Source organism: Salvia hispanica, chromosome 4 (assembly GCF_023119035.1).
Source record: "Salvia hispanica cultivar TCC Black 2014 chromosome 4, UniMelb_Shisp_WGS_1.0, whole genome shotgun sequence".
NCBI classification, from domain to species: Eukaryota; Viridiplantae; Streptophyta; class Magnoliopsida; order Lamiales; family Lamiaceae; genus Salvia; species Salvia hispanica.
The window spans coordinates 45,006,187-45,028,709 of NC_062968.1; the positions used below are offsets into that span (position 1 = coordinate 45,006,187).

The window sequence follows — 22,523 nt, forward strand, 5'->3', positions numbered from 1 at the left end:
TACGTACAAAAGAAGTACACATTTGTGAGAATTGCAAGCGATTAGTTTAAATAAGTGCATAATTCTTGATTCAGGTGTGCATGACAAATCGTGTCCCTAAGTCTATTATTTAGTTATGCATTAGAGAATGTGTAATTAAACGCACATTTGTTACGCATTCTCAGAACGCGACGTGTAACACCCATCAGCAGAATTTAAAAAAGTAACCCATTTAGGAACACAATTTTTCAAACACGAATAATTAGAAAGAAAAACATGAAACTAAAATATTTGGATTAAAGGGACATTTATGCAAAAAATAATACTCCTTTTCTTCACGATCAAAGGGACATTTTGGATTAATTAATTATCACACTTCCCATCTTCACGATCAAAATAAAGGGACACAACTCTACACACCTTTATTTTGTACTATTCTATAGTAGGCAAATAAATGTCTAAATAGTTTCCAATTAACTTCTTAACTGTTACTTAAATATAGTGGCTGATGATTCTTCCTTTTCAAAAAGAAATGTACATGATTGAGATTTGACTCCAACTTTCTTATGCACCAAAGAGTAGAAAAGCCCACCACCAAAACAAATATAAATAAAATAACTTAATAATTACCAATTTTCTTTGCTTTATGTGGCTTCTTTCCACTCGAAAATGTGCCATGTTTCTACAAATTCACGAAAATGCTTCTTTTTTTTATCATTATGTTTTCAATATTGCCATTGCCAGTCAAATCAATATTCTGTGGAGCAATACATCTTGTCCTATATAGGAGTGTTTTCATTTTTACCACTCTAACTAAATCAATAGAGAAGAATTATATTGACTCAAGAAAAAATAGAAATGTTTTATCGTTAAAAGATTTAATTTTTGTTATATTGAGTCAAGAAAAAAATAGAAATATTATAGAAATATATGCAGTCAGCTCACACAAAACTCCTTTATAATAAATACATAAATTAATAATTTTAATTAAATTAATATATTGTTATTAATAAATTTAAAGTTTAAATTTAATTTTATAAATTAAATCTAATATTAAAATAATAAAAAAACAAAATGAAGGATGTCAACGAGAAGAAGATAATTTTAAAATAATATCAGATTTATTACATCATTGAAATAATATCATATTGAAACAGTTAAAAATGTGAATGAGATGAAATCATCCAACAGTCCAAAAGGGCAATTTCTGGTGAAAAAGTGGCAAAAAGACCGATTTTGAAATAAACCTTAGTTCATGGACTATTATAGGTATATTTTAAGTCCATTAACTATTGGTGAGATAAACCTATAGTTCAGGGACCATTTTTATAATCGACTCTATATAATAATAATAATAATAATAATAATAATAATAATAATAATAATAATAATAATAATAATAATAATGAAAACAACCATAATCGTTACGAAACTACGATCTAGAACAATCTAAGATGGAATATTAAATCACAGATCAAGTGTATGATCACTTTGTAAAAGTAGTGGCTGAGATCAAACAGTGGGTCAATATACCAAAATGATTATCAAGTAATTTTTCTTTCCTAAACCATATCCAAACAAAAAAATATAATAGTATGAAAGTAGTAATAGTAATATAAAAATGGTTAAAAAGTAGCATGACAATATTACAAAATCTCCTTTATTAACTTGGTGTATATGTCTGTGTGTGTTTGCTGACACAAAAAAGTTGGTTTTAATGGGTAATCCAAAAAACTTGACAGCAGCCACACCAAACAAGACCCATCACTACTATAATATAAACCATAACCTATGTTACCATAACAAAACCAACCATTTTTATTTCCTTTTAATCCTACATTAATACAATCCCATTTTAAAGCATCTCACCACACACACATGTTTTCATGTCTCCTTTCCTCTTTCTAATTCTCCTCTCTTTTGGATTCATTCATTCACACCCTTATTTCTTCATCAACTCATGCATGATTTGATTTGATTTAATTTGATTAAATTAAATCCATATTTCAAAGATTCCAAAATAAAAAAGTAGCTAGATTCCCAGTAAAATGATTCTAGTTTGTTTGCTTTAAGTTTAAGAGATCAGTCTAATATTTGTGAAGGAAGTTACTAAAGTGGAGGTGATGGAGACCTTGTGTCCTAGTTCAGCGGTGTGGAATTCGAGTTGGGTGCAGAGCAGTGGCGGCAGCGCGTGGACGAAAGAGGAGAACAAGCGGTTCGAGAGCGCTCTGGCGATATTCGACGACAAGACTCCCAACAGGTGGTTTAAGGTTGCAGAGATGATACCTGGGAAATCTGTTTATGATGTAATAAATCAGTACAGAGAGTTGGTTGCAGATGTTACTGATATCGAGGCTGGTTTGGTCCCAATCCCAGGCTACTTGGCTTCTTCTTTTACATTGGAATTAGCCGATGATCATCTCTTTAGGAAGAGGCCTAGGAACACTACCACTACTTGTGATCAAGAGCGAAAAAAGGGGGTCCCATGGACTGAAGAAGAGCACAGGTACTATAATGTTAATTTTTATCTGATTTTCCCGTCAATCAAGATTATTCTGGCTAGACTTCATGCTGCCATAGAGAAAAACCTGACATACTCATAATTAATTGAGTTATGATTTAGCCTCCCAAGAAAGATTATATATGGCATGTTTTTCTCCGTGTATACATCATGTCTAGCCAGAATCTCGATTGACGGGAAAATCAGATCAAATAAAAATTCAGTAATCAACATACATACATCATTGAGTTGAAAGTTCAATAATTTATTAATAGTAGTATAGTAAAATTAAAAGGGAAAACCTAGCATACTCGGTCTAGAAAGAGTATTTCAGGTTTTTCTCCGCATCAAAATTACAACAAATCAATAATTCAGTGATTATTTATCACCATACACAATATCATTGAGTAACTTCACATAATTTGATGAAAATTCAATAGTTTAAAGAATATTGAAGTTGTGTGATTGAGAAAATTGTAGGAGGTTTCTACTGGGGCTGGAGAAGCATGGGAAAGGGGATTGGAGAAACATATCAAGAAACTTCGTGGTGTCGAAAACGCCAACGCAAGTAGCGAGCCACGCGCAGAAGTACTACCTGCGGCAGCTCTCGGGCGGGAAGGACAAGAGGCGGCCGAGCATCCACGACATCACAACAGTGCACCTCATCGCCGAGAAGCAGCCGCTGCAGAAATCTAGCCATGATCTTATTTCCAACACCACCGATGGCATAGTGATGGATTGGAACACCAAAAATGAGGATTCTTTCACTACTCATTGCATCTTCAACATTGGTGCCTCTACCCCTTCCTTCTATATCAAATCGCCTAGATTTTATGGTTGAAAAAAATTGAAAATGAGATGTAATGTTACATGTTAATGTACCTATCCGAAAATGACCATCTCAATTATTCCATGTTGATGTTTCAGTCTCATTTTAATTATCATATTATTACCTTGCTTCTTACCTCGATAAATTTACCATGCCACTAATTTTTTTTGTCTTTTTTTTTCCTCGCACAATAACCAAATCAGTTTAATTAAATTTAACTAATGAATTTTGATATCTTGATGTTGTGGATTATCACTTTATTAATGCAAGTTGGCATTTTGGGTTGGCCTTTAATTTCCGCCAAAGATGTAGGTTGGCCTTTCGATCTAAATAGTAATAATAAAAATTAAAGCATACAATTTGGCCAATATTGCTTTAAGATTGATCACATCACAGATTGTCTAGTCTGAGTGTGAATTCCACTAAATTGAAGCATCTTTTGCTTTATTAATCGTCATAAAAATTATGGATCCACATAATATCAATATTGTGGTTGTACAATTTTTAATTTTTTTTTTTATTTTTTCACATATATTGCTTCTTGTTGATTGGAAAGCTTGTATTTTTTGTAGGGATATTGCAATCTCTTTTCATATTTATTGGTCAATGGTGGCATATTCCACATGGTGTGCAGCTGCTTTCTAAAGTCTCAATACATATCATTGTTCTCTAGATTCTTATATTTCTCTCTTTTCCAAAGCTAAATACTATATATAGTAGGATTTGATATGATATAATGCTCTTGAATAATACTACTACTATGTACTAGTAATTATTATTCTCATAATGTCCACACGGAGGGGTGTCTTGTTACTTTACCAGGAGTACTAAATATTAAATATTTATTACAGTAATTAGTATTGTATGCTTGAACTTGTAGAAATCATGATATTATAAATGAATCAAGTCAATATATACATCAAAATTATAAAATTAAACTCATTATAGATCCGAGATTTCTGTGACTTAAATTTTCAAAAGTTTACTATATGCCGTAATCTTCATGAAAATTTAAAAAGTTTAAAATATGTAGTAATCTTCACTAACTTTTTCAACTTACTTTTCTTCACATTTATTAAAACTCGTGTCGAATTAAACATGGACAATATTTTGCAGACGGAGGGAGTAATTTTTATGTATCTGTAAACCTATGGTACATTGCTATATATACTGCCCTCGGTTAATGTCTATAACGACATAAGTTCGATGTATATAATGCCCAAAAAATTGTAATCGGTAAATGTATTTTCAAATTAGAAAAATATGTACTTTCAAATTGTATATGTATATTAAATACAATTTTCAGTAGGGTTATTTTAAGCCCAAATGCTATATTCACGTGTATATAATGAGCATGGATAACTTAGATCTATATCATCTATTTTTAATCTAATGAGTCACACTTGACCTTAGTATTGATATAAAAATGCAAGCAAAAGCTCCTAGATTCATGGAGATATAGAACAGCATATAAGTTATCATGCTTGCATATCCATTATTTGAGTCTCCAACAATTATTCCAATAATTACATATCCAATTTGACCTATGGACGAATATGCAAGTTTTTTTATTTAAAAGTGATTTTTTATATTAAATTTTGATTTTTTTTTTTAAAAATGCCACGGGCTAAGCCGGTGGCCAATTGCAGTCTGCCACGTCAGCCTGCTCAGCCGTACAGACGTGCTCTTATTTAAGAACACCGCTCTGCCGCTGGCATGGACGGACAACGTGCAGCAGTGAGCAGCGGTCGCCTTGCCAGCGGCACGGATGGCGTCCGTCGGCAAGGACGACCGCTGCGGATGCTCTAACAGTGACCAAACTGGGACGCATAATTTGAAAATCTAGTAGATGAGGGAATGCCACGTGTCAACCGCGGATTCTTTTCTCACAAATCTAAAATACGTCAAAATATTAAATTTGTCATAACTTTTTTGATTTAGATTTGTTTAACAATCTACATAGACATTATGCACTTTTTATTAGCATTAACAATTATTGCAAGGACACATATATCTAGCATAGCTAAAGATTACTAGATAAGAATAAAATTGCAAATTGACTACCACGTACTCTGTCTCATATACTAATTGGAGAAACATTAGTTTGTGATTTTTATTTACTAGAATTAAACAATTAAACAGATTAAAGTAACGAAAAATAAGTAAACATTTGCTGAAAATCAAAGAAGACACGAGAATTCCAGGGATATGATTTAACTACTTCAGTTTATTCAAAACACAATTAAGATATCCAAACAACAATTATAGGGTTAATAGGGCGAGTCACTTAATCCATTTTGATTTAAGAGGTTTTTATACTCTTCATCTTTAATTTAGTTGGATTTATTTAACGGATTTAGAATTTAATTAACTTTTCTTGTGTTAATTAAATTTATTTATTTGTTTTAATATTTATTTTGAAATTAATTCAATTCCAATATTGACACAAGAATCATTTGGAAAATGAAAAGTTTATTAATACTGCCCGCTATCAACTTATAAGTTTTTCATCTTCTAATAATTTTTTAGCTGATAATGCAACTGAGTTAATTTTAAAATAAATAAGAGAAAGAATAAATAAATAATTTAAATTTTAAATCCATTAGATAAAGATCCAATCAAATAAAAATATAGAAACTTCTTAAATCAAAATGTTTTAGTATAAGGACCTATATGAATAAAAAATTATAAATGAATATAATGCAACAAATTCAGTTAGGCATAGTTTGGTAGCTCTGGCAATGATAGATTAGATTAATTAATCTATATTATTGATCATTTGGTAGCATAAACTATTTATGTTTAAGCCTTTGATTAAAAATGGGCCCGATACAATAATCTCCCATATTATAGACTATATTATCTGATCATTATGGTCGGATTATTTTATCTGGATCAATTTTAATATTAAAAAAATATTTCTTTTTATTATTTCTCTACAACCGTTCCATCTAAAAAAAACTACACATCTCAACTGCATGTCTTGTCTTTCGCCCCATATCACTACCACCTGCGGAACCTTCAGCCATGCCTAACCAACAAAGAACAGATATATTAATACAAGTTCGGGAATGAAATTACAAAAGCTACAAATTTTGTATACCTCCTGCAATTTTTGTTGAACTGTTATTAAGCAAATGGGGGAGTTCTATTTATACAAAATTTGGAGGAAATCGATGGAGTGGAGAGAGTGGGATTAAAATGGGTGAGAAGTGGAGTGATGGAATGAATAATGGAGAGTTGAGAGAGTGGAGTAATGGAGAAGAAGCTGCCGTAACAATGGATGTTATCTTTTTCTATAATTAACCTTAATTTATAAAATTAATTAAATAATAATATTGTCATTATCTATTTTATCTATTATTTTAGAAACTCTATCAAACAACATAAAAAATAAAATTGATATTTCTTAATGTCTACCAAACGTGTAGAATAGATTAGTAATCACATTTATTAAGATAATTTATATGGATATAATTTAACTTAGGATTATTTTATAAAGCTACCAAACTATGCCTTAGTATAAGAACCTAATAAACCAAAATTTAATAGAAAGATCTAATAAAATAATATATATGACCTCTCAATGTGTTCCACCTTATAGATATATTGGATAGTGCTACATATGAGTTATGATCAATTTTAATCACACTATCAGGTATGCTCATATATATTATCCCTTAATGTGTGGCTGAAGTATTTATGATAACAATAATTTTAAGAGATCGGGAATATGCATCATCCTTTTGTTTGCATCCTGCAATTTGATTTAGATGTCTATCTTTTGTCTCGATAATGAAATGTATTTTGTATATTTTGATGAAATGTGATATTGGGCCATGTATATTGATTAATCGCAATATGCTTGAATTTCAATTCCAAATAATATTGCACGGGTAAATATTAACTGTTCCACGTTAATTTTAATTCCAATTGTTAGTACATAGTATCATTACATTTTTATTGTTTAATCCATTGGTTTTTAATTTGCTTTGTTTTCACGTATGTGTTTCGTTTTAGTGAAATTTATTTCTTCTTTTTTTTGGTAAAAAAAAAATTATTCTAAATAAGCATCCCATTTCATATTTTTATGGTGAAATGATGTCAACGTTTTCATTTTTACCCTTTATTAGTTTGAAAGGGATCACCTCATACAAAGCATACAACATTTTATAATACACTACTAAATATTTGACAAGTGAATCCCATTTTATGGTAAAAAAGTTATTTCTAAAAATTTTCCTTCACTTTCTCATTACTACAGTAAATCAAAATAGTTTTGTTATTTCATGCAATTTTGCTTATTATATGTAATCATATTACGTAACTGTTGTTAAAAATATTTAATAAGTCAAATTTTATTTACTTCAAATTTATATAAAAAGATTAAATTTTTATGTATTCTAAAAAATTTAAAAAAAATTATTTTTAATTTCTTTTTCTAATTTTATTGAGATTGTTTAATTTTTAATATCTGTAAAAGATGTCGATCTTATATAAAAATGTACTTAACTAGAATTTGACCAAATTTCATATTTTATATAGCTATTATCAATAAACAAAATAATATACAAAATATAGTACTCCATAAAAATAATTGCAAAATTTTAATTTAATTAAAAAAAAGTTTGACATAATTAGTTGATTCTATTATAATGAGACCGGGTTTTAAAAAATAATAGTCAACTAATTATGCCAACTTTTTTAACTTAATAAAATTTTATAATTATTTTTATAGAATATATATAATAAAAAAAAATTGTATTTATATTGAGATAATAACTACATAAAACATAAAATTTGGTCAAAGCTTTAGTTTATCTTATATAAGAGAGACGTTGATTTTATATAAATCTTTTTTAAAAGTAAAATTTAACCTATGATATTATTTTAACAAGAGTTAACAAAATTATTTTAATTAAATATGGTATGTAAGAAAGTGAAGGAAATAATTTGTAGAATAACTTTTTTAATCATAAAATAAGATCCATTTGTCAACTATTTAATGGTGTATTATAAAATGTAGTATGCAAATGTATGAGGTGATCCCTTCCGTTATTAGTGATGCAAATCTCTTCTTATTCTTCAATTTTCTACTCCATATTAACTAAGAGCATCCGCAGCGGTGCTCGTCCGTCGCCTTGTCCGTCCGTGCCGCTGGACAGAGCTCGTCCGTCCGCCGCTGAAGCTCGTCCGTCCGTGCCAGCGGCACGGCGCTGCTCTTAGCTAAGAGCACGTCCGTGCTGCTGAGCAGCCATACGTGGCGTGTTTTTATTGGCCAACGGCCGTTGGCAAATTCAATTTTTAATTTTTTTTAAAAAAATTCATAATTAATTCAAAATAATACCAAAAAATAAAAAAAAATATTTTTGGATTCCCAAAAAAATAGAGCCGTTTATAGACGTTTTTTTTGGATTTTTGTGAATTTTTTTTTTTAATCCCAAAATCATCTATAAATACACACATTCATCATCCACTTTTCACATCAAATTATCTCTCATTCATACTTTTTCATACTAAATCATCTACATCTTCGGCAACGAGTAGTGTATTTTTTAATTTTTAGGATTTTATTTGTGTAATTTTTAATTTTTAGGATTTTAATTATGTAATTTTTAATTATTTTGTAATTTGTAATAGTATTTCGGATATTTTAATGCATTTTAATATTGTGAAAATGTTTTTATTTAAATTGAATAATAGAATGGTGGGACCCTTGAGCTTGTCCTTAGCTAAGAGCACGGATGTGGGTGTTGTGCTCTTAGCTAAGGACAAGCAGTAAAATTGGATCCGGGCCCACTTCCGTGCTCTTAGCTAAGAGCACGGAGGGGGATGCTCTAAGATTAGGAAAGTAAATTGGCTCACTTCAGTTTACTGTACAAGTTTCAACTATTGTATACAATCTATGACTTCATCATTACTAAGGTACGGTTATTCGAATAAGACTACAAACAGGAAATAAAAATGAAATAAAATCTATCTTCTCTTCATTTCTTCATTTCCTTTATTGGAATTATGCTCCTTTTAGCCCATGGTTTTACCAATTCTATGCCCCAGAGTACTATCTACCAAAACGTGCCTCACAAACAAAACAGGACTAAAAGACGTAAACTGAAACACAAGAAAGAGTGCAAAACTTTGGCTCATCAAAATTAGGTCTAATTTGTCACATAATAATAAAATGGATACAGAGGCAGAGGCATGTGCATATGTTCACAAATTTGTTTAAAATATTAATATCTTATTATTAATTTGTATTGATTAATGAATATGTTGATTGAGTGTATATATTATTGGCTAAAACCATATATTTTTATTATTTTTAGCGTAAACTTAAAAAGCAAGGTTTATAAATATTATGTTGTGGCTCATGTAAACTGGTCTAACATATTTTGAGTAAATTTTAAATTACTTTTATTGACGACTCTGATTTCATGTTTGACAGCTTTCACATTTTAGCAACCTTCTTATCCTCATCATTTTTTATATGTGTATAACTAATCTATTGGTAAGAGGATCCCACCATGATCTAGAATATTTGTAAGAGTATATGATTAATATTTACTTTTGAAATTATAACATTAAGGTGATTTTGTATTGGATATGTGACTACTTTACTTATAATATTTGTTTATTATAATTATACAAGTACTCCATATGTTAGAGGATTTGGGATGTGATAGACTGCAACATTGGTAATAGAAAATTGATTTAATGTATAGCATGACAATATATAAGGAGAAGTAGAAAATCGTTTTAATGTATAGCATGACAATATATAAGGAGAAGTAGAAAATCGTTTTAATGTATAGCATGACAATATATAAGGAGAAGTAGAAAATCAATGATGAAAATTCTAGATTTGTGTAATAATATTGATGTACAGTACTTTATTCTTGTTTTTTATGATGTCTTAAAAGATCAAACACCATGTATTAGTCAATTTGTGAATAGCCAGTATCGTAATAGGACATATTATCCCACTGATGTCATATATTTTTCACGGGCTACATTTGTCAAATTACTTCTCCACGTATCCTAAAGCACAAGTTGTTTTCTCAGCACTAAATTTTTTTTGAAAACGGTATTGAGCGGATATTTGAAATCCTCAAAGTGTAATTCACAATTTTTTGAATATAATATCTTGTATCAATATAATTGCATAAGATAATGTGGCACATATCAGAAAAAAATTGATCTTACCAAATTTTGTTAGAATACACATAAGAATATAAAAAGGAAACGTTGAGCTTTTTTTTTTAACAATAGAAAAGCTCAACCATGATTTGAATTATCTTTCTAATTTTATATTCTTAGTTTATAATTTGGCTTGATTGTTGTACTTAATTTTTATAATTTTGCATAAATTTAGTGTTCTACTTGAGTTACGTGTGCTGATGTGCATAATATTTATATAAATTTCAAAATGTACATAATTTTTATTTTTGAATATATTTAGACAAGTCAGTTTATGAGTATTTGGGATAAAGCAAAATTTATCTGGATTGAAATGGAAGTGTAACCGAGGAATTTGGTTTGACAATCCAATCCGATTCACCACATCACAGCCAGCAAGCTCAATAATGGCAGAAAGGAATCAAATCTGTTCAATTAATGCCAGAAAATGGCGAATTCTCAATCTCTTTCATTGATCCCACTCCTCTATTTCAGGTATGTATAATCACTTTCATCCTCATCACTTGTTCAACTATTATTTTCAATTCGAATTTTGATTTCAACTCATCGGCTCTTGAAGCTTCTCCGTTTCTACCTAATTAGAAACGTTCCGAATATGTGGAGTTAGTTCAATCTTTGGAGATCGTTTATTTATTTATTGGCAGTGTGGTTTATTTATCAATGGCTTATGTTGGATGATGATTCTGAAATTTGGGGATTAGCAGTTTGTATACTCGAAAAAAGGTTACATAAATACTGACTGTCCATAGTTTTGGAATATGTTACATCAAGAGGTTAGATAATATCGGTTTAAAGGTCTGAAAGTGAAGCTGTCACTGAAATTGTGAAAAAAATGTCTGCCCAAAAGCAAAACTAAGATTACTTGTATCCAGATAATCTCTATCCTAAAGCACTTTTTACAAGATTTGCCAAACCAAGCCAGACTTTCCAAGATATGTCATATTCCAAGCTTGTTGGTTGTTTTGAAGTTACTTCCAAGTTCTATTGTGTCTAAACTATGCTATATGCTTGTTTAATGTCATGCATGTGAGTTAAGTGTGTTTTCTTCTTACATCGATGCAGATGAGCTATGTATTCTCAAGAAATGAGCAAAATTTGATGAACTAAACTTGTTCTACAAATTGAAAGAGAGCAATCACAAGGAATGTCTGCTTATGGACATCAAATGGAGCGGGAATACTCTGCTCAAAGTATATTGGCTGGGGAGGGATCAGGTGTTAATCTTTGTCATTGTCATATTTTCTAATAGCCTGCCTAATGCAAATAGCAATGTGTTTATTAATCTAAGACCATTCATGTTATGGAATTTTATGAGCATGATGAGGCTTAGTAAATTCTTGTTGTAAAATATAGTACTATAGGATAAAGTTGAAGTTTTAGTTGTTACTTTGAAGTGTTTATTAGATTAAAGCTTCTCAGTAATACCTATATTTACCTAGTGACATCTTTAGTCTTTACATAAATGATCTTCTAATCAGTATACGACTGGGTTGTCACAGAAACAGGAAGCCATTACACCAGTGAGGCAGGAATTTACATGTCATCTTTTGCAGCTGCTGTTTTTGTTTCTGGACTTGTTACAGTTGGGATATCACTCTTCTCATTATTGGTAGCATTGACTGTGATGTTAAATTCGTGTGAACGTCAGAATTCTGGAGTTGTAGAGATGAACAGAAAAACACCCAGTTATGATTATTGCCGGAATTTGGCTCTTCATGCAGAGCTGAACAGCTTAAGTGAGGATATTTTTCCAGAAATTTGCCATGATATTAATGCACAGTATGTCAAGGAAGGTCAATACAAGAAAGATTTAAATATTGTAGTTACAATTGCTGAGGAGTTCTTTAGTAGCATTAGACCACAAGGTGATGGTCGCGATGTTGTATTAATGGATGCAGATGATTTCTTGACTTCAGAAACTATGTATGTTAATCAGTTTATGTACTGGTAATTCCTTCTAGCTCATTGTTCTGTTATAGTTTATTTAGTTAATGCAATCATAAGTTCCCATTTAGTTCTGCTTTCTGGATCTTTCTCAGTAGTCGCTGGCCACATTTTGGTTATCAGAATTAAATAAAAAATTTGTGTTTATTGGTTGTGATACTGCATAGATGCGATATTAACTTGTTCTAGTATTAAGGGGCACTATACAGGTGCTACAAGTAGAAATACAGCTTAGGTGAAATAAATAGCCAGATGTGTCATGCAGACTATTATTGCAGGATAAGAATTACTCAATTACTTTTCTCTTTGTGACACAGGATCAACAAAGATGTCTTGCATGACAGCAGTAGAGATGCAAAATATTGGAGACACTTTTTTGCCCTGAAGTTGTACCTTAAACTTCAAGCTGGGCAGTGGCCATTGATTTTGTTATCACGTAAACCTCAGAAACTGCGAAATGATACTGTGGAGTATCTTACGTCTGTGGGATGTCATGGTTGGTCATCACTCGTCATGAGGTAACTAAGTCTTAATTACATGCAAATAACTTGATATGTTTTGTAAATAAAGTAGTCATATGCATTAAGGACCACATGAACTAAGTTCAACTATAAAAACTTTGAAGAAATACTGTTTTTTTATCTCTTGAAGAAAATCAGTTTATTATGAAGAATCTTCGCAGATAGTACTAGTTCACAGCAAAAAAGAAGATGAAAACAACACCTAGCCCTCCATTCATTAGAATCAGATAATTTATCAGTGGTCCTATATCATATTCTACTAATTGATCTTTATTTCCAGCAAACATAGTGTGCCATCATCGTACACTTTATTGCACCTATGTCATTCAGAGTCCAGAGTGTTGTTAGCTGGTTTAACTAAGTTACATTAATTAGCTTTCTCTCTCTATATGTATAACTAGTTCTTAATGCATAACTAAATATCAAATCTCAACCATTAGATCAAACTATGGAAGGATAAGATTGGATGGATTTTGAAAACACAGTGTTCACTATAATGGTGTTTTGGTTCACTCCATATTTTCAAATCTGTGTTATGAACTAAACGCCTTTATAGTAAACAAAAACTCTCTTATAGTGAACTAAACCCTAAACCCTTCACTATAATGGCATTTTGGTTCACTCCGTGTTTTGGTCTCTAGTTATGCATTTAAGTGGTGGTCAAGAAAATCTGGGCACAAGCATATCCTATCAAAGCTAAAGCATGCATGTATGTCTAGTACATTGTGCTGTAAGATGATGAAAGGCCTCTGCTGGAATCAGAAGTAAACTATAGAACATCTGAATTAAGCAGTGTGTGAGAGAGCATGTAGTTCAGTTGCTGGATAACGTTGCTCATATGAAATTTATACCACGTAGGGCCAGATACTAAGTAGAAAGTTTTACAAGTGGTCAACTATTGCCATTATAGTATCATAAAACTAATTTTCTACAAACAGGGTGGTTAAACACAAGCATACATGACTGCTCTGCTCTGCCAATTTGATGCTTTATATTGCTGATATATTATTGCCTAGCATATCTGTGCTATTTTATGCGGAAAGAATTTATATGGCTGATCCTGAAATCTGTTTTGATTCCGGGCTAGCAGAAAGGATAATGAAATGCACATAGATTATGAAGAGTTTTTATCAAGAGAGCGGAGGAAGCTGCAAGAAGAGGGGTTCCGAGTGAAAGGTGTGATTAGCAGCCAGATGGATAGTCTTCGGGGCCCTTGTTTGGGAGATCGCATATTCAAACTTCCATATCCTATTTTGGGACATGGTGCCAAAGCTCATGCTGAAAATCAGAAGTAGGCAAAATAAATACCATTTCTTCATATCAATAGCGTATATACGTATATAATATTGTTCATATAATTCATTGAGGATACACAAATACTTATGTTGTTGAGCATTACTGCTATTTTTCACCTGTGAGGTATGCATCTGTTTTGAAGAGTGTTGCCAGAAATATCTTGTGCTTTGAATGAGCTGGAAGAGTGGTTCCAAGAACTATCATGTTTAATTGAAGCAATCAAATATTCGAGAAACAGTATAATCATGTCATGAAGGATTAAAGAATTACTATGTACAAGCAAGCTTCACCAAAGTTCAAGACCATTTCGAGAAACTAAATTAAAGGTGGAAAGAGTGAAACAATAGGTCGAGGCGTCGAGCTGCCATCCGATCAGCTGACTCATATTTTGCGAGATAATAATCTTGACTTTTTTTGCAACCCCACAACATATTAACCAACCCAATACATCAATTTATTAATAATAATTTATATCAATATGGTCCACCACTTTCTTAGCTCATTATCACTAATAACACTAATCATTATCCAAATCAATACCAATATAGTACTATGGATATTTACTCTCCCTGTCTCTATTCACTATTCTTCATCATCCGATCTCGTGTTGCTGCATAAATAAATACAGATTCAACCTCTTATCCACCAATTTTACACTTTTCGTCTCTTTTTGAGGTATAATTATATGTAATTGCTTTCTTACATTCACTCCATTGTCATCTATTTCTTTTACTTCAACTTGTAGATTTATGACTGCTTGATTTTGGGGTTTTGGCAGTTAATTATTGGGATTGGCAAGTTGTGAGCTTGTGATCCCTCAGATCTATTGATTGAAAGAGCAATGTCTTTTATTGGAACACAGCAGAAATGCAAGGCGTGTGATAAGACTGTGTATCCAGTGGAATTGCTGTCTGCTGATGGAGTTAGTTATCATAAATCTTGCTTCAAATGCTCCCATTGCAAGGGAACCCTCAAGGTTGCAAATATCCCTTCTTTGCTGATTTGGTTGTGGAAGAAGTTGTACTATAAGAAGATCTACATCCATGCCATCCTTTTTCTATATTTAGATTTTTAATTGATGAGATATCTTGTTGGTTCATGATTGCTTGTTGAGTGGAGAATAATGTGGATATCTTTTGTTTTAATCCATTTATCATATTTGTATTTGGATTATCTGCTAACAAGTAGTCTCTTATAATGATGGGGTTAAGCCTCTTTTCTTGTTCATGAATATGTTTGTTGTATATTTGTATTGCCATATGGGAGTTCTATTGTGATTTCTTGAATTTGTTGTTTTCTGATTTATCAGTGTAAGTGGTTTGTTGTATGCTTGCATATAAACTACTGCATCTCATTATACCTAATTGTTTAATTGAATTGTTCCCATTGTTTTCAGTTGCAATGGAATGTGCAAGGCAATAGGCACATTTTCATTTAAAGTGTGCCCTTTGCTTTCTAATGAAATTTCTTAAAAGATAATAGTATGTGGTCCTTTTAAAAGGGATGAACCTTGTGTTCTTCTAAGGTCTCTTAATGTTCGTTAATCATGTATACTGATATCCGTGTATAAACCCCAGCTGAGCAGTTATTCGTCGATGGAGGGTGTTCTCTATTGCAAGCCCCACTATGAGCAACTTTTCAAGGAGACTGGCAGTTTCACCAAGAACTTTCAATCACGTAAGCCTTCAATTCCTCCGTATCTGTTAAAGATATTTGTTTTGATTTGTTTAATCAGTCCCATTGTAAATATCTGCAGCTGCAAAGTCAGCTGAGAAGTTAACAGCAGAGATGGTAAATTTCCTAAACATGGGCTTCAATCTTTTTTACTATGCTTTTAAGAACTGAAGAAGTGATCTGATGATGCTTTTTCCACTTTTTTCTGAAATTCCAGACAAGATCACCTAGCAAGGCTGCAGGCATGTTCTCTGGAACACAAGAGAAATGTGCAACGTGCGGCAAAACAGCTTACCCACTTGAGAAGGTATGGATACCGATTAAACATCTGTTACAGTGACATCTGAGGCAAAATCGAAGATGAAAAGTTTATATGTGGCTAAATCTTTTACTTCTATTCTAGTTCACATTTGAGGCCCTGAGATATTCTTGTTGCATCTGTATTCAACTCTTTTTTTATAATACAATACGTTCATTTCACCGATTCTTACAGGTGACCGTGGAAAGCCTGAGTTATCACAAGTCATGTTTCAAGTGTTCTCATGGTGGATGCTCTCTAACTCCGTCAAACTATGCTGCCCTAGACGGCATCCTATACTGCAAACCCCATTTTTCACAGCTCTTCAAAGAAAAAGGGAGCTATAACCATTTGATCAAGTCTGCATCAATGAAACACCCGACTGTTGCGGTTCCTGACTCTTGAACACAAGGCACGTTCAGTTTTTTTACTACTCTGGAATGAGCTTGCCTTTGTGGGTGTGTTTTTCGACATATTTCTGTTTGATTTCGAGTCCTGCAAACGTGGAGGTAACTATCACCACAACTGAGTGTAATGCATTCATTGCTGGTGCTGTCGACACAATTGAGGGGAACTTTATATTTCCCATCACTGTTCTTAATGCCATGCAACATGTTTAAGTTTCATACACAATGGCTTCATTTTCTTCTCTGTTGAGAGTTTGTTTGCAACTTGCAAGGTTTGATTTGGATCAAGATATTGTTTAATACAGTTTATGCTGTGGTTTATAACTTTTCAATCAGTGATATATAAATTGAATTTTCTATGAAAAACAACTTTGGTGTGATCAGTTTGGAAATTTAACCTGAAATATTTGCTCTAGAAAACTGTTCGTGTGTATTCAAACGTTGGGTATACTCATGTTAATTAAATTCAAAATTTCTTTAATTAGTGTGACTTATTTATAACCAAAGTTTATTAATTATAGTAATTAACAGGAATATAATTTGATTAGTTGGCGTAATGGATCTCAGACCATCTCCAATGATACACTAAAATCTATAATAAGATTTTATAATAAGGCAGACAATTAACTCCAATGGTACTCCAAAATAAAATACCAATATTTAAGTTTACACTAAGATAAAATATTTTTTTTTTCAAATTTTGTGAGTAAAATATGCATAATATAGAAAATATTTTTTTAAGTTTGAGTTAAAAGTAAATGGTTAAGATAACATAATACTCCCTTCGTCCTGCTACAAATGAGGCGCTTCAAATCGGACATTTTTTGCAAAAATGATACTCCCTCCGTCCCATTAAATATACAACATTTGGGAATCGGCACATATTTTTATTTAGTGTTGTTTTATGAGTTAATGAAGAGAGATGAAAAAATAGAGATAGAGATGTTTCCATTTTTAGAAACGTTTCATTTTAATGGGACAAACTAAAAAGGAAAACGTTTCATTTCTAATGAGACAGAGGGAGTAATAAATAGTTAGAGTAGATATAAAGTAATGTAATTAAGATAATAATATATATACGACTCTCTTCTATATTATTATCTCTATTAATTTACTTTCTCTCCACTTTAACTATTTATTATCATCTTAGCAAAACAACGGCCAAAAAGAAATTGCCTTTGGACAAAAGGAGTATTTGATACTCTCTCTGTCCCACAAGAATATGCACTTTCTAATTTTAGAAACTCTTCTATCTTTCATAAGATGAGACCCTTTTGTCACTAACCATGCTTTAATTACTTTCTTCTCTCTATCTCTTTATTATTTTATCAATTTTGCATTAAAACTCGTGCCAAACTCAAAGTGAATAATCTTTGGAGACAGAGAGAGTATGACATATAAATTAAAATGAGTTTGAATTTAGTATAAATAGTGTGAAAAAGCTCTTTCACTTCTTTTCGGAAGTAGACCGACCACATGCTATGCACAGCCCTAAACTACTCTATACTTTATCAGTCTAATTATTGCCCATGTGAAATAACTTTTCAAATTTTAACTTTGAATAATAACAATAATGAATGCTCGTTTAATTGTTTCTTCCCTTTCTAAAATGCCAGATTAGCGATTTTAATATTGTTCTCGTTTAACCGCCGATGTGAAATCGGAATCCGCAGCAGGCAGTTAAAATAACAGTCACAGAGCAGTATAGCTCAAGGTCACAAAAATAGGAAAATAAAGTAGAATTGCCAATTGAGTCATTGAGGCAAAGGCACGGTACACGAACAAAACTGGCTAATAATCTTTTCATATATCACTTGATGAAGGATGGCCGAATTGATAATCTCTGTGTGTATATTGTTAATTGACATTGTAAAAAATTATAATCACAGGCTATGTAAATGGATCCAATCTTTCCCAAAAAGAATAAGGTAAAAGTAAGCTTACTTTGAGTTGCCAAAATTGGGAAGTAAGACATTTGAGTCACTTATTCGAACTTCTACTCCACCACTCAGATTGCTGGTATGTGTCAAACCCTCTCGCCCCCTACCATCCTTGGCTATTTGGGCAAAAATACGTGTTCCCGTGGCCAAGCTCTGTCAAATTACTTTGTTGATGGTCGTACATTCGCCTTCATTTGCTACGCTTCTTGGCTTCACTATAGAGGACAACACCAAGGACAGTAAGGGAGTATCCAAGCATCCCTGTTATAGAGACGGGGTTCTTAAAGATTAATATGGAAACTACAACTGCTACGGCCCCTTTTGCATTTCCGAGCACCTGATATTCATCATGGAAACAACTGGTCAGTTTTAGCTGGAGGGTCTGCGAACAATTATTTCACATTCACATAGCCATGCTATTGTGCATAATATCATGATTCTCCAACATAAGATAATTTGGATCCATTTTAGCACAATCAGAAAATTGATAGCTTCCAAAACAAAATCGAGTAGAGCAAAACTATGATAGTGGTATGTGAAATGGAAGAGATATTAAGCAAGGGTATCACAAGATGGAATGATATGAGGACGCCTTACTCAGAAAATACAGACTTCATTTACTTGAAACCACTGAACTGCTCTCCATATGTCAGTATAATCGTGAAGTAACTTAAGAATGACACACACTCACTGACTAATATGAACCAGGATTATGTATTCCCAACACCAGTGTCAAAAGTTTAAAACTTTCATCAAACATAATATCAGTAGTTAACCCTGAAAAGCTTTTTGGATTGGATGCAATAATTTAGCAACCAAATGATCTACATATAGGTAAAAACTTTGCCATTCACATTTTAAGAAAAATGAGAGAAAAAACTTTGCTACTTTTCACCAAAAATTTAAAATTATTAAAAACTGATAACAAGAATACAATGCAATAGTAACAGTTCAGTGAAAGGGTACCATGAAACAGGAAGCAAAAAATACCTGAAGAGTTAGAGCACTAGTGTGTTTTGTGACCAGAAAGTTGGTCAAATTTACAAAATATGCCAGCGCAGAGTTGAATAACAGCAACCAAATAATTTTGATGTCTTCTTTACCTAAGGCTATTGTAATACCAACAACGTTTTCCTCCATAAAAAGTGTAGCCGGAAGTAGTAACACAACAGCTATAGGAGCCATGTACAGTAGCAGGTTCATGGAATTCAATTTTTCCCTTCAATGAAAAAAGAAAAAAAACTTCAGAATCCACATAAACGGTGCGATCTCTTCAGAGATAAAAACAAACACGAGGAAGCTTACCCTTCAGAGGAAAGCAAAATTCCTTGAACTACTGATTTCAGTGCCCTTGCAGCTGTAGCTCCGATACACATGAGAAAACCAAACAAATGGAAACTCGGTTCACCCTAACAGAAACAAATCGAACCAAAATCAGATAATACACGATTTACTAATCAGAAGTGTTTGATTTCAATTTTCACAAGATTACATTATTAGAAGTTACTAGAACTAACACAAGAGCGCCCATTCAAATTGCATTTAAACCGCTTCTTTTTAACAGATAAACCCCACAAAACTCATTTTCCATTATATGAATCCAACAATTAACGATATCACCAATACAAAATCAAAATTGCAAGCAAAGAAATGAAACAATAAAAAGGAGAAAGGCGATGATATGATACCCCACTGGCGACGATGACTCCCGTGACCACAGGAATCAAAGTGACGTAAGTCAACCAGGCCTCCCTCTTGAAAGTCATGATGTAGGCGAAGACGGCGGTGAAGAAGGGGGTGGTGGCGCCGATAGCCTGATTGAAGCTGACGGGCAAGTACTTGAGGGAAATGTTGCCGCTAACAACGGAGGTGCAGAAAATGAAGCTGAGAGCAGAGATCTTCATGAACTGAACCCTAGATCTTATGGTCTGCATCGGCACAACCTTCATCCACGCAATGGCGATGTAGCTGAGCAGCGCGCAGGCCGTCATGTGGCACATGGTGAGGAAAATCGGGTACCGAAAGCCGTAATTGCTCAACAGATACTTGTTGAGCAGCAAAACCCCAATGTTGGAGGAGTACCACGACGTGACCAGCCCGATCGTGAAGAATCGGCCCGAGGATTTCATAACGGGGGATTGGGATTGAGATTGGATTAGTCGTTAATTTAAGAATTGATTTGGCGTTGATTTTTGAATTGATTGGATCAATTAGGGTTGAAAAGGGGTTGATTGCATTTGCTGAATTCAGCGGGATCTAAATTGACAGAAAAGTCAGAAAAAGATCCTAATTTGAGACTATGGTGTAGGGATTGAGAGGCATTGCGATGCAAAGGAGTCAGCGTCAACGAGAGAATGTGTGCTCACTGCTCACTGTAAGAGCTATGACGAAGAATTGTTTGCAGAGACACAGAGAGAATAGGTTTGAAATTAAGATCGATTATAAATTGATATTCGATTTGTGTATAAATTGTGTTAAAAATTTTCCATTTTGTTGTGAAGTTGACTTTTATTTTGTTTTTATAAAAAGTTAGTGACGGAGTTAGATTTTAATAAAGAGTAAACTGCATCAAACACCCGTTGTTACGTCAGTGACCTCTAATAAAAAAAATTAGTACTAGAGGGGTCTAATAAAACATATAATCACAAACGAGGTTTTTTCGGACGATAACACCCTCAGACCCTTAAAGGGCATTCTTGTCAAATTACCTACAATGATAACGTTGTGCTGCAGCATGTACTGTGTGACTGTCACGTCAACAAATGATGTGACTTAAAAATGTTCTTTTCTCCGTATTCCATGGCTAAAAATGTTCTTTACTCTCTATTCTACTTATTTCGCAATCTTGGAGCTTGAGGATGATTCAATTAATTTTTCTTTTTATTTTATTTGATTTAAATCAATGGTAAAGTTGTATTGGAAGTTTGCCGAGGAGGGGAAAACAAGAGCTTCAAAGCTATGGAGGATTTAGCTCTGGTCTAGAAGCTAGGGGAAAACAACCGATATGTATGCATTTAGTCGGAAAAAAAAACTGGTTGCATACCCTAAGAGTATTCCCGTATCGCCTACTTCCCGTGTAGCTGCTACCACTCATACCACGTCCAGGAAAGATAAATGAATAAGAGCTGCCACCAACCTAATATTCATATGGAGCGCTACATGAAAAAATTATACATTCGACACTTCACAATAATACATGATGAAAAGGAAAAAAAAAAATCACATAATTAAGCTCGACACTTCAAAACATAAACCACTTTCATCATAAAGACCTGCACAGAGAACAACATAAACAACACGGAGAAGAATTTGAAAAGGCCGTGCATGCAAAGAGGGCCACCCCGTCTGCTACAAAGTACGAAATTATTTGTTCTTTCTCTAGCATCTCTAGTACTCAAAACTGTATTTGCGAGCATGGCAGAAGAGTATAAATTGTAACCCTCCAATCTTGAACTCCTGCATCATTATAAAGCATGAAACATATTTAAGAGTTAGAAAACCAATCAGGTTTTATTTTCAAGTCTTGCTTTTCTTCGGCTATATGTTGTTGTGCAACATTACCACTCACTAAACCACTAATCCATTAACTATGGAAATTAAATAACCAACTAACACTTAATCGCATATTTTATATATTTGTAATTCATTTAATATCTATTTTAAATGGCCATTTCCATAAATACCCCTAAAATTCCTCTTATTTCTCTAAACACCCCCAAAACTCCCCTTTTATATATTGTATAGATCATTATACAAATGAGAGGAAGACAATTTGAAAGCCTTGTAAATAGTACTCCCTCCATTCCGGATAATTCGTCTCACTTTGATCGAACACGAGTTTTAAAAATGTAATGAAAAATGAGTTGAAAATGTTAATGAAATGTGGGTTCAGTGGCGGAGCCACGCTGAGGCTTGGGGGGGCCTTGGGCCACTCAGCC

General features: G+C 32.7%; 4 protein-coding genes across 8 annotated transcripts; 3 read left to right on the forward strand and 1 right to left on the reverse strand.

Annotated features, from left to right (window-relative positions):
• The first annotated feature begins 1,779 nt into the window (after positions 1-1,779).
• On the forward strand, positions 1,780-3,405 carry LOC125218568 (transcription factor DIVARICATA-like). Its single transcript, XM_048120253.1, has 2 exons — positions 1,780-2,485; positions 2,960-3,405. Exons 1-2 carry the CDS (start codon positions 2,103-2,105, stop codon positions 3,318-3,320), a joined length of 744 nt encoding a protein of 247 aa, XP_047976210.1. The 5' UTR covers positions 1,780-2,102; the 3' UTR covers positions 3,321-3,405.
• Positions 3,406-10,792: 7,387 nt separating this feature from the next.
• On the forward strand, positions 10,793-14,418 carry LOC125219570 (uncharacterized protein At2g39920). 5 transcript variants are annotated; one of them, XM_048121586.1, is made up of 5 exons: positions 10,793-10,979; positions 11,568-11,719; positions 12,005-12,452; positions 12,767-12,967; positions 14,053-14,227. In XM_048121586.1, exons 2-5 carry the CDS (start codon positions 11,650-11,652, stop codon positions 14,081-14,083), a joined length of 750 nt encoding a protein of 249 aa, XP_047977543.1. In that variant the 5' UTR covers positions 10,793-10,979; positions 11,568-11,649; the 3' UTR covers positions 14,084-14,227. The 5 variants fall into 5 exon arrangements, with proteins under 5 accessions (XP_047977543.1, XP_047977542.1, XP_047977539.1 ...); XM_048121585.1 differs by having other exon boundaries at positions 10,798-10,979; positions 12,005-12,428; positions 14,061-14,418; XM_048121582.1 differs by having other exon boundaries at positions 10,799-10,979; positions 14,061-14,418.
• A 397-nt stretch (positions 14,419-14,815) lies between these two features.
• On the forward strand, positions 14,816-16,952 carry LOC125219572 (LIM domain-containing protein WLIM2b-like). The gene is made up of 6 exons (XM_048121588.1): positions 14,816-14,941; positions 15,045-15,242; positions 15,844-15,943; positions 16,023-16,057; positions 16,158-16,247; positions 16,434-16,952. Exons 2-6 carry the CDS (start codon positions 15,108-15,110, stop codon positions 16,641-16,643), a joined length of 570 nt encoding a protein of 189 aa, XP_047977545.1. The 5' UTR covers positions 14,816-14,941; positions 15,045-15,107; the 3' UTR covers positions 16,644-16,952.
• A 1,481-nt stretch (positions 16,953-18,433) lies between these two features.
• On the reverse strand, positions 18,434-21,022 carry LOC125219571 (probable sugar phosphate/phosphate translocator At3g11320). The gene is made up of 4 exons (XM_048121587.1): positions 20,274-21,022; positions 19,891-19,994; positions 19,576-19,804; positions 18,434-18,922 (listed from the first exon to the last, which is right to left on the reverse strand). Exons 1-4 carry the CDS (start codon positions 20,712-20,714, stop codon positions 18,776-18,778), a joined length of 921 nt encoding a protein of 306 aa, XP_047977544.1. The 5' UTR covers positions 20,715-21,022; the 3' UTR covers positions 18,434-18,775.
• Between the last annotated feature and the right edge of the window lie 1,501 nt (positions 21,023-22,523).